This window comes from Megalobrama amblycephala, linkage group LG24, assembly GCF_018812025.1.
Source record: "Megalobrama amblycephala isolate DHTTF-2021 linkage group LG24, ASM1881202v1, whole genome shotgun sequence".
In the NCBI taxonomy this organism is placed as follows: Eukaryota; Metazoa; Chordata; class Actinopteri; order Cypriniformes; family Xenocyprididae; genus Megalobrama; species Megalobrama amblycephala.
The window spans coordinates 13,204,568-13,217,591 of NC_063067.1; the positions used below are offsets into that span (position 1 = coordinate 13,204,568).

Sequence of the window (13,024 nt, forward strand, 5' to 3'; positions counted from 1 at the left end):
TGAGAGAAACTAAGAATCCATGCTTCACCTTGAACAGACAGGAGATATAAATCAAATACTAGCTCAACAAAAGCTAACTTTCATATAAAGGGAAGACAAAAATGTGATTCTATTCCATTTGAGGCAGTTTTATAGCACCGTCTAACCATGTCTTATGGGTCTGTCTTTAACTCAATATCGGCCTGCAGAAAACCTTTTTTCCAGAGAATGTGATTATCCCAATTAATCTGATGTACTGAGATTATGCCAGACTGCAGGACATGTTAATGCATTTATTGCCCTTTACTATTGCTTCTTTCTTCCATTGAAGTACAAGATGCTCTTTGGATCGTTCTCAAATGCAGTTTATGCAGCTTGAGTGCTGCTGCATTAAAAAAAAAAAAAAAAAAACATGAATAGAAAGACATGAAATTCATGTTAATATTAAGTAAATATATGCATTTATATATAACCCAGGCTACATTATATAAGTGCATGTTTAATCCAGAGTACATTTCCTAAGGGGAAATACCACACAAAAAAAATAAAAGGGAAACAGAAGGAAAAACAAAGAGACAGAATGAGCGGCGGCCTTTAATTGAAGAGTAAGTAGAGCAGAAAAGAGGCCTGCCTCATTAGTTCTGCAGGACAGAGAGACAGAGTCAGAGGAAGGGGCTTCAACTTCTTCCTGCACAGCACTTAATAAGTTATTAATTATTACTCTTGTACAGTTAACTGATTACATTCAAGTCCAGGAGTCTTGGGATGACAGCTAAATTGCATTGTGTTTATCGGACTACGTTGGGATTATGGGACAAACAGTGAATAACGGCAGGACTGAATCATGTCTTAAATCCATAAAAATATAATCTCAGAAAGGGCTATAAATTAGTAATTCTATGAAAACTGAACTTGACAAATGAACTCAGTATTCCTGTCTTTGACAAACACAGACATACAGTAGCAGCACATGTGATGTCAAGATGATATGCTATTTCTGCCATCTGGTGGACACAATTGGCACAGCAGCATGTTATGCTGCCTTCACGTGCTATCGGAATTATCGTAAATACTAGTTTTCTAGTTTAAAAATTAGACATGAACGCCCTCTCAAGTCAAAATTTAAATGTGATGAGCGTGTAATCACGACATCAGAAGTGGGAAGTACGAAATTTCCGATGAAGGCAGCATTAGTCCCCACTGGTAGAAGCCATAAATACACCATCCGGACTCAAAACACACATTTTCCCCGTTTACAACGGTTTAAAAGAAGCCGTATATTCTGTCCACATAACATTCTGCAAGGAACATATTAAATCAAATTTTTTTCAAGTAAAACATGATAGTTGCTAGTAAAGGCCTTGGGAACGTTTAGACATGACAACACAGCTATTTTAATCCACACAGGCAAAAAGGACAGTAAAGGAAGTTGATGATGGATTTAGTGATTTAATAGACCAATATAGATGTATGACCTGAGAGCATGTGACAGGTAGAAAATAGACAACTGCTTTCAACAATTCAGCAACAACATGCCACCCCGAGAATATCAGCACTATTATGAAATGATTCTGTGTAAAGTGTCAGCACTGTAAACAGTGGTTATTTTAGCAGGAAGATCATTTGTATTTCTCATATTCTCTCTCACTTGGCAAACTACTTGCTGAAGATGCTCTGTTTAATCATGCACTGCAGATTCAGCATGTGTCTAAAAACAGCACGGGTTGTGTCGAATGTTACCTTTTTGCTTCACCATTTACATTTTTTTAAAGCCTTTGCCATTAGTTTTGCTATTATCCTCTGTAATATAATCATCTGTGCAATGAACTGTCACACAGTAAGCAATCTTTGACTCAAACAGGAAGTCACAGACACAGACTGTCGACATTCTATACCCCCTTTATCAAAACACCAACTGTCCCTGATCACCAGTGCAAAGAAGTCCTGCCTCTCAAATTTCAAAACCATCCACAAGCACCACTGGAAAACAACAGAACGTAAAATTTACAGGTAAATTAGTAATGATTTATGATTGCAGTGGTAAGATTTGACTCATTAACATTAATTAATACATTAGCAATTATGAACTAACATTTAAAGCATTTTAAGTTTTTATAATTTTATATTTATATAACACTGAACAACACTAACAAAGATTTATAAATGCTGTAAAACATTGATTGCTCATTCTTAGTTCATGTTAGCAAATGCATTAACTACTGTAATGCTAATAAATGGACCTTAATGCAAACTGTTACCAACTTAACCAAGATGAATAATAATGTTGTAACACAATTGTTAGTTCTTTACACCTATAATGAATTACTTTATGTTAATGAGCTCAACCTTAAAGTGCTCCCTGCAGCATTAAAACAAGTGACTAGCATTGCGTCACTTACAAAAACACTTACCATTTCTACCAAGTATCATTTCTGATCGATATTGATATGCCTGATCTGTTGTTGAAGGGAGAGTCATGTGAAGGCCTAAGGACTATACCAGCAGGCCACCATGGGACGAATGCCCTCCCAATGGCTTATAAAAGCAAAGCACTTAATCCAAGTCACACAGCTGGTCCGGACCCCTCTTCAGTCTCTGCTTAACACTTGCTATTCTCTCCGGGTGACTTAGATACACACAATACAGGCCAAAACAGACTATATTACACCTCCAAAGTGACAACCGATAGACTAATAGACCAAGAGGTACTTGGTCAGTAGATAACCATGGTGCAGTAAGATAACCAGTTTTAGTTGTAATTGTTAACTAAAACTAATGGTAACCCTTTACAATAATGTTCCATTTGTTAACATTATATTTAACTACATTAGATAACATGGACTAAAAATGAAAAATCCTAGTATCCATTTACTAATACATTATTAAAATTAAAAGTTGTATTTGTTAATATTATTTAATGGACCTAAGCTAACATCAACTAACAATGAACATTTATATATATTTTTAACAAACGTTAACAAAGATTAATAAATACTGTAACAAATGTATTGCTCATTGTTAATGTTAGATAATGCATTAAAGGTGCAATGTGTCAAATTTGGGAGGATCTATTGACAGAAATACAATATAATATACATAACTTTGTTTTCAGTGGTACATAAAGACATTACATAATGAACCGTTATGTTTTTATTACTGGATTTTATTACTTATTGGAGTTCGCAACCTCACCTCTAGATGCCACTAAAATCTACACACTACACCGTTAAAGGAACACTCCACTTTTTTTGAAAATAGGCTCATTTTCCAACTCCCCTAGAGTTAAACAGTTGAGTTTTGCCATTTTCAAATCCATTCAGCTCATCTCTGGGTCTGGCTGTGCCACTAGTAGCATAGCTTAGCATAGTTTATTGAATCTGATTAGACCGTTAGCATGTCACTCAAAAATGACTAAAGAGTTTCGATATTTTTCCTATTTAAAACTTGACTCTTCTGTAGTTACATCGTGTACTAAGACCGACGGAAAAAGAAAAGTTGTGATTTTCTAGGCCGATATGGCTAGGAACTATACTCTCATTCCGGCGTAATAATCAAGGAACTTTGCTGCCGTACCATGGGTGCAGCAGACGCAATATTACGCACCGCCTGTGACCCCCTGTTTGCACAGGGAGTGTGCCTTGCAACCATGGAGACATTTGTGAGAGGCGCTACGTAATATCATTGCACCTGCTGCACCCACGGTACGGCAGCAAAGTTCCTTGATTATTACGCCGGAATGAAAGTATAGTTCCTAGCCATATCGGCCTAGAAAATCACAACTTTTCTTTTTCCGTCGGTCTTAGTACACGATGTAACTACAGAAGTGTCAAGTTTTAAATAGGAAAAATATTGAAACTCTTTGGTCATTTTTGAGCGAGATGCTAACGGTCTAATCAGATTCAATGAACTATGCTAAGCTATGCTATGCTAAAAGTGGTACTGCCAGACCTGGAGATCGGCTGAATGGATTCGAAAATGGTAAAACTCAACTGTTTAACTCTAGGGGAGTTGGAAAATGAGCCTATTTTCAAAAAAAGTGGAGTGTTCCTTTAACAAATGTAACTTAATGAGACATTATTGTGAAGTTTTACATCTAAAACTATTATAAATTAATTTTCGTCATTTGAAAAAGCTGAAATAAAATATACATATTAGCTGAAAAACTTAAACTAAAAAAAAAAAAAATGATAATGAAAAATGTTGCCTTGTCAAATAACTTAAGTTGAAGTGCTAAAAACTGAAAATAAAAAAATAAATAAATAAAAAATGACAAAAGTACATAACAAACTGAAATTAAAATGAAAACTAAAAAATAAAAACTAATTCAAAATACTACTAAGTACTATTATAGTAGCTATATAAAAAATCCTAAATTAACACTGGTTGAAAGACCAATAACTTTCCAATGAAGAAAGCATATCTTTCCAAATAATTATCAACATTGATTAATTTAGTTTCTATCCAGCATCAATCATCGAGCTAATGAAACTCAATCCCAAACTTCAAAGCAAGACTTGCATCCTCTCTGTCCCTTACCTGTACCTCATGCCAGTCTGAAAGGAGATGGACTCCTGTAGCGACACTCCATTGGTCCTCAGAAAGTCCTCCAGGTTTTTGAGCTGGGCGGCAGCCCGCACCTCTCGCAGACTCCTAATCTCACCCAGTTCCCCCCCACCCTGCCGCAAAGGGTACAGGCCCTGGTCAGACAGGTAGCGGTCGATGTCGCTCCGCATGCTTTCGCTGAAGGACAGGGACAGCATCTTGCTGCTGCTAATGGTGCTGCTCCTTCGCACGCTGTTTCCCGGCGGTCCATTCTTGGGGATCTGCAGGGGTTCGGAGGGGACACTATGTTGGCGACTAAGGCGGCGGCCGTGCCCGACCCGCAACTCAGTCAGACTGCTTCTATGAGTGCCAAACATGCCCTGCGTCCAGGTGACAGGGTCTCACAGACACAAAAGTGAAGCGAGTGGCATGACAGAGACCAGCAGACTGTTGCAGGTCAGAGCCTTTGCTTTAAATAGCGCCCGCCGCCCATGGCAATCAACACCGTACTCAAACGCCCATGCACTGCATTCAGAGGTGACCCTCCCGGCCCCTTTTCCCCTGTGGGACTCAAATACAATGACAAATTTAAACCGGCCGATCTTCGTACAATAATTCAGGTGCTCGCAAAATGGGACTTTTATTCTTCCGTACACATGCGTGGTCAAGCAACAGATATGAGTGGACATTCGGGCATGCGTGAAGAATGCTTGCGTGAGGCCTGCCGCAGTTGCTCTGAAGAACCCGAATGCCAAATCTATCCAGCATCCAGTCTGTTAAATCAAGCCTCCTAACGTATGACGGTCAAAAAATAGACTGGCACTGACCCCAACAAAGGCAAGAATCCTAAAAGCATACATGATGTACTTTTCTCTTGTAGTAAGACAGCACAAACAGAGGCCTACATTTCGAATGTTTCCATGTGGATGTTTCTTCAACGTTGGGCACTTTTATGTCCCTGGGCTTGATTTTTATTCAAATTAACACATTAACATTTTTTTTGTTATAACAGATCACACTAAAATTATCATGCCTTCATCATATATTTTTGGTACTTATTTTTATTTTATAGGTTTTATTTCTTTACTCCCAAAGTTAGACTTTCAAACTGAAACTATTAAAATCCACCATAAATTATAAATTATTATGTTTAAAATTATTCCAAGTAGTGAAATGAATCTATTTTAATATTTATTGTGTGAAAATAATTTATACCAATTTTTAAAAAACTGATATAAATCATTTGAATTTTATTACTGGCTAATGCTGTGGTGTCATTTCCACCACACAGAACAGTTTTTGCCCCCATAAATTTCGTAATATTAGTGTGCTTGGTTAACAAATAGACAAACTAGTTAGTAAAGAGCATGACTGAGAAGAAAACCAAAAAAAGGGGGGGGTTTAAAAATTAAAAAATTATAAAAATTATTTTCAGTCAAGCTATAGTTGTCATAGTATGCAGAAAGTGTGAAAATGTATTTATTTCATTTTTTTTAATTTAATTGTGTATTAATTATACATAAAATGCTAGCTATAAAATTAGCTTCAACAAGAAAAAAGGAGTCAGACAGTTTATTCCAAAAAATTATTACATTTTCCACAATGTGACTTCTAGATGTAAATAGACTTCAAATAGACCTCTAGATAAACACAATATTTAATTGTTTTAAAGGGTTAGTTCACCCAAAAATTTAAATTCTGTCATTGATTACTCACCCTCAAACCCGTAAGATCTTCGTTCATCTTCGGAACACAAATTAAGATATTTTTGATGAAATCCGAGAGGTATATAAGCAATTTAACCCACCCTTTCAAGGTCCAGAATGGTACTAAAGACATTGTTAAAAAAGTCGACGTGACTGCAGTGGTTCAACCTTAATTATATGAAGCGACGAGAATACTTTTTGTGCGCAAAAACAAAATAAAAATAACGACTTTATTCAACAATATCTTCTCTTCTGTGTGATTCTCATATGTTGTTTACGTCCAGCACTCCCAGGTTCTGCGTCAGAACGCCGACTCATTTTTGTCCGCCTCCTGCGGCAGCATCACATGAATGCGTCGTGCTGCTCACGCGATCAGCTTTGGCCAATACTGAGCCGATATTCGGACGTAAATACGGAAGCCTTCACTGTGCTTAACCCTTAAATGCATACCTCGGGTCTTTAGTGACCCGGGATGTCATTCACTACCCTCCTCCTCGTTCATTTTTTAAAGTTAGACTTCAACCTTCTTGGTATTCCTCAATCAATTCATTATAATTTATGAATTCATTTTTTGTAAAAATTGTATATATCGCTAACGACCCGAGGTGTGTATCAGTGTACGTATATTTTTCTGCACAACAATAATTGAATTTTAGATGACTGAATAAATGTAATTCACTTTTATTCCACAAGGTGGCAATGTCTGATACACAACGATGAAGTGATGATTAATTCTCAAAACATATTCGTTGTGAGAATATGTTTGAGATTGCGAATGGGCTCATATTCGCGACCTCAAACATAAAACTAGCCCATTATTTGCTGAATTTACTGGGAAATGAGCTCTGATGAGGACAGTGGTGATGGCATAAAACATCTGCTCAAACTGAACCCTTTCAAGCTCCAAAAGGTAACAAAATATAATTTATTTTATTCTTCTGTAATGCTGTTATGCTAACTTTCTGAGTTTTATATTATCACGACAGGTAGAGATCCTTCCGTGTTAGATATAGATCCGGGTCGATAAAGACCCGAATATGTAAGAATGATTGGCGAAACAGTCATGCATTTAAGGGTTAATGCGGCAACTACGTAGGGATAATGACAGGGAAGAGAAGAGATTGTTGAATATAGTTGTTATTTTTGTTCTCATCGCTTCATATAATTAAGGTTGAACCACTTCAGTCAAGTCGACTGTTTTAACAATGTCTTTACTACCTTTCTGGACCTTGAAAGTGTTGATTATATTGCTGTCTATGGACGAGTCATATACCTCTTAGATTTCATCAAAAAAAATCTTCATTTGTGTTCTGAAGATGAACGAAGGTCTTACGGCTTTGGAACAACATGAGGGTGAGTAATTAATGACAGATTTTAAAGAGATTTAAAATCCACAGGGCCAAAAGTACACATAGCTGAAGAAACACTTTTTTTTATTTTAGTCATAGGATATCACATAAAGAATATATATATATTCTTATTATATATATATTATATTATATATAATATATATATTCAAAAAGAACAAGTTAAGTTGTCTGATGCTGCTTATCTTTGGCTTTGATGAATATTCAACTAATCACAGATCTAAGTCTTTATAAGATAGTGTGCAATTGTCATGAGGCATGCTGACAATAGTCACTGGTCAAACAATACCCAAACTGACTGGTGTTGACGAATGACAACAGAAATCCATTTAAAATTATATACAAGAACCCTTTGTGTAAAGAACAGTATCCTTAGAACATATTTTAATAATTGACTCAGCAAACATCCACGTAACATCATCAAAAATAGATGGTTTCTTGTAAGTAATTATGGCAGTTAAATTCAGAGCAGAACATTTAATCAGAATCAATACCGGTCACAAAATGCCAATAGTGTCACTGCATCTATGGGCCATGTACTGTATACAATCATGCTTGTTCATCTAATCTTTTGAATCCACATCTCATGAGAATTTCTAGTCCTGTGAGGAGTAATTTCTTGTCCAAAGTGACTCCTCTGTCATCATAAAACTAGCATTAGGCTCTACATCTCACAAATATATCCAGAAAGAGATATAAAATCTACACACAGTCCACCACATCTACAACATCACATCCTCTGCTCATTCTCTACAGCTTAGTTTATCTTTCTACCAGGCAAAAGCTCTACAGTGGACAGAAAGTGACTCATGAGGCAAACCTTCCTTCTTTACTCTCATAACTAAAACATCATGGTGCAGTAGCAGTATGTGGATCTAAGCCCTGCTCTCCTTTTCCACATCATACTGATGCCTCTAACTTGCGAGCGGACTGTGGGCATGAGCAGGATCACCATGCAACATCACCTCAACCGGGACCCATGTTCAGCTAAAGTACCAGCCTTGTACTTACCCGGTTCCTCGGAGGGCGAGTCACGTACGGATTTTGCACTACACTACTCATCTGACAACTTAATGGTGGTCCAGACACTGAAAAAGACTGTCGCTTTCCTCCTTAAACTGAGTCTCTTACTGACATGATCCTTAGCAATTAGTGAACAGAAAAAAAGCTCCACCCCTCAAAAACATCAGACACCACCCACTTTGGCAAATGTCACAGAGAATGTTTTGCGCACCTATCGCAGTGCGAGAAAGCTCTGCAAACATGAATTATTCAGGACAACTTTTGCTCTAAAAGCCTTTGATGTTGTACCACAAGAAAGTGTACTAAAAGCCATTTTTGCTTGTTCTCTGTTTCATTCGAGTATAAAATTTAAAAGTACAACCCAGATATCCCAAGAAAATTGAAGAACAAGAAAAAGCATTGTATATTATCTTGCTTATGGTAAAGGGAGGAAAAATAAAACAAAACAAAACAAAACAAAACAAAATAAAATAAAATAAAATAAAATAAAATAAAATAAAATAAAATAAAATAAAATAAAATAAAATAAAATAAAATAAAATAAAACAAAACAAAACAAAACAAAACGTTTCTTCAATGTTGGGCACTTTTATGTCCCTGGGGTTGATTTTTGTTAAAATTTACACATTTTAACTTTTTTTTTTGTTGTTATATGAAGATTACACAAAAATGATCATGGCTTCATCACTTATTTTTGGTACTTTTTATTTTTAAGTTTTATTTCTTTACTCCCAGAGTCAGACTTTCAAAATGAAACTATTAAAATCCACCATAAATTATAAATTGTTACATTAAAAAATTATTCCAAGTAGTGAAATGAACAATCTATTTTAATATTTATTGTGTGAAAATAATTTATACCATTTTTTTAAAAAAGTTCTGCACGCATAGGATAAACTCTAAATAAGGTTCTACAATGAATTTTATAACGAAAATGTCACACAAGTCATAAAGAAATGATATGTGGCTGTGCAAAATCACTTTCAAGTGCCGATATTCTGATTTCGATAATGATGACAATGGATTCAGGAACATAGGGATGCGAATTATATGCTGGAGAGAGAGAAAGGTTGAGATTATGTATTCGAGTGGAAGTCAAACCCAACAGACCGTAAACTTGTTCATAGAGTAGATGGTGAGTGCCATTCTCAGCTGCCCATTACAACAGGAAACACATTAGCTTTTAATGTGTAAGCACAGTAGCTTATTTGCCCTTGTGCTAATTACAGTTCTCCATACCGAGCAACTTTGACATTGCTGCAAACGTTGCTGTTTCCTTCATTTCCCTGTGACTAAAGACTCCAGGCGTGCCTTATAACAGTAGCATCTATTATTTAGCATACACCATTTGCCTGTGATGTCACATCCATTCTAAATATATAACTCATTTCATAGGCCGGTATGAGTCTGCATTCCTTCTTTCAGACTGTCTCTTGTGTGAAACACTACAGAGATTGGTAAGTGAAGGTTCAATGTTCTCTCATATGATTCAGCAGGGCTCATCATGAAATAGTTGAACAACACCTTGGCTTTGTGTAATATGTTCATGTCAGGAATAGTTAAACAGAGACAGCTACAGCATCACTCCAATAAGATGAAAACAGATCACCTATTATTGTGCAGAATGCTGGTGATGAATAGTGAGGGAACGATTAGCTTGTCAGATTCTGTTAGAATAATACTGTATTTTGTACACATATTTCCTAAATCAAAGCACAGAAGTGATGCAAGTCTAATGTAATGGGGTCAGTAAGATTTTTTTAATGTTTTTGAAAGAAGTCTCTCACCAAGGCTGCATTAATTTGATTTTAAAAAACAGTAAAAAACAGTTATACAGTGAAACATTATTACAATTTAAAATAACTGTTTTTTTATTTTATTATATTTAAAAATGTAAATTATTCCTGTGATGGCAAAGCTGAATTTTCGCATGATTTATTGTAATATGCTGATTTGGTGCTCAAGAATCAGTTAATATCAATGTTGAAAACAGTTGTGCTGCTTAATATTTTTGTGGAAACCATGATACATTTTTTCAGAATTGTTTCAAAAGATCAACATTTATTTGAAATAGGAATCTTTTGTAACATTATAAATCCCTGTACTTTCACTTTTAATGTATTCTTTATGAATAGAAGTATTAATTTCTTTAAAAAAGTCTTACTGACACCAAACTTTAGAACAGTAATATATATATATATATATATATATATATATATATATATATATATATATATATACTTAAATGTGAATCAGTTTAGCAACAATGCATATTTGGTAAAAACAACAAAAAAAAAAAAAAGGTTTCTTTGACTGAAGTAAAATTTTAAAAAGCCTTTTATGCCAATTTTAGAGCAACTATCAACATATAGGCTACACTGAATACCAAATATAAAAAAAAATACAAAATAAGATGTTTTTTTTACTACCCAGCCCTACAAAAGGTTAAAAAGCTTTGCTGTTAACACCAAAGTTTCAGTCCCAGCACATGTTAGGAAGTGGAGAGTTACTGAATAGTTAAACAGAGACAGCTACAGCATCACTCCAATAAGATGAAAACAGATCACCTATTATTGTGCAGAATGCTGGTGATGAATAGTGAGGGAATGATTAGCTTGTCAGATTCTGTTAGAATAATACTGTATTTTGTACACATATTTCCTAAATCAAAGCACAGAAGTGATGCAAGCCTAATGTAATGGGGTCAGTAAGATTTTTTTAATGTTTTTGAAAGAAGTCTCTCACCAAGGCTGCATTAATTTGATTTTAAAAAACAGTAAAAAACAGTTATACAGTGAAACATTATTACAATTTAAAATAACTGTTTTTTTATTTTATTATATTTAAAAATGTAAATTATTCCTGTGATGGCAAAGCTGAATTTTCGCATGATTTATTGTAATATGCTGATTTGGTGCTCAAGAATCAGTTAATATCAATGTTGAAAACAGTTGTGCTGCTTAATATTTTTGTGGAAACCATGATACATTTTTTCAGAATTGTTTCAAAAGATCAACATTTATTTGAAATAGGAATCTTTTGTAACATTATAAATCCCTGTACTTTCACTTTTAATGTATTCTTTATGAATAGAAGTATTAATTTCTTTAAAAAAGTCTTACTGACACCAAACTTTAGAACAGTAATATATATATATATATATATATATATATATATATATATATACTTAAATGTGAATCAGTTTAGCAACAATGCATATTTGGTAAAAACAACAAAAAAAAAAAAAAGGTTTCTTTGACTGAAGTAAAATTTTAAAAAGCCTTTTATGCCAATTTTAGAGCAACTATCAACATATAGGCTACACTGAATACCAAATATAAAAAAAAAATACAAAATAAGATGTATTTTTTACTACCCAGCCCTACAAAAGGTTAAAAAGCTTTGCTGTTAACACCAAAGTTTCAGTCCCAGCACATGTTAGGAAGTGGAGAGTTACTGATTTTACAACCCCACTCCACCACCATTGTCCCTGAGCAAGGCACTTAACTCCAGGATACTCCAGTGGGACCGTCTCTGCATTTTACTGTACTGTATAGTGTTATGGATGAAAGTGTTTTATGTAATCTTGTGGAGAGATGGCTATATTTACACATGAAGGGCAGAGGTACTGTACAGTACCTGTAAAACTGCAGCTGCCTCTTTGGACTCCCATAACGAGCTCTACAGCAACAACAACAAGAAAGATAGAGGAGGAGAGTTAGTACGACTTAGTTTGACTTTTTAACTTTATTTAGTGGAGGAGGAAAGAATAATATAAGATACAGCTGTTGGTCATATAGGGCTTTTCATTTATCAGTGAACTATTCGCTCTCTTTAGGTGGATGAATGAGAAGGTTCTGCTCACGTATAGGGGGATCCAGTCTGCCGCGTGGAGAGACGAGCAGGGGAATCTGTGTTAGGTTCAGGGTACATGGAGCCGTGAGGGAGGAGAGACCAGCTGACAGCTCTCACTCAGACTCTCAGCTTCTGTACACAACAGAGAGAAAATATCAATCAGCAATGTCATGTAAAAGTTAAGTAATTACAATAATCACTTGCCATTGAAAATTGCTTCTGGACAAGATGGAAATGTTTTGGTTGTGCAACTAATAAACATCCTATCAAAAGTCTCGTATTAAAAATGTGATACAGTGCAAGGCCAGTAGGTGGCGCCACTTACTTATTTTGTGCAGCACTCATGGGGAAAGTACTCTGAAAATCACCCAAAAGGCTAAATTTACACTTATTTGTCATAACTGGTTAACCTGGATATCCTCAGTTTGTATAGATCTGTATATTCTGCTTCTAAAAAACAAACTCTTGCTATGTCAGACTAAACATGCTGTTATGCTAACTTAACATTTTTGTTGTTATTAAAACATAAACATTAGTGACAATAAAAAAAAA

At 35.2% G+C, this 13,024-nt stretch overlaps 1 protein-coding gene across 5 annotated transcripts in view; it reads right to left on the bottom strand.

Annotated features, from left to right (window-relative positions):
- kcnab2b (potassium voltage-gated channel subfamily A regulatory beta subunit 2b) overlaps nt 1–13,024 on the bottom strand; it is a 74,218-nt gene that overhangs the window by 46,727 nt on the left and 14,467 nt on the right. For 3 of the 5 annotated variants that reach the window (XM_048178182.1, XM_048178181.1, XM_048178180.1), the window contains 2 exons: nt 12,483–12,604; nt 12,257–12,298 (listed from right to left, as the gene is read on the bottom strand). In XM_048178182.1, coding sequence (XP_048034139.1) covers nt 12,257–12,298; nt 12,483–12,550 — 110 coding nt within the window. In that variant the 5' untranslated portion in view covers nt 12,551–12,604. Of the gene's footprint in view, nt 1–4,515; nt 5,337–12,256; nt 12,299–12,482; nt 12,605–13,024 lie in introns of those variants that run through there. The other 2 variants (XM_048178176.1, XM_048178177.1) reach the window with 2 other exon arrangements.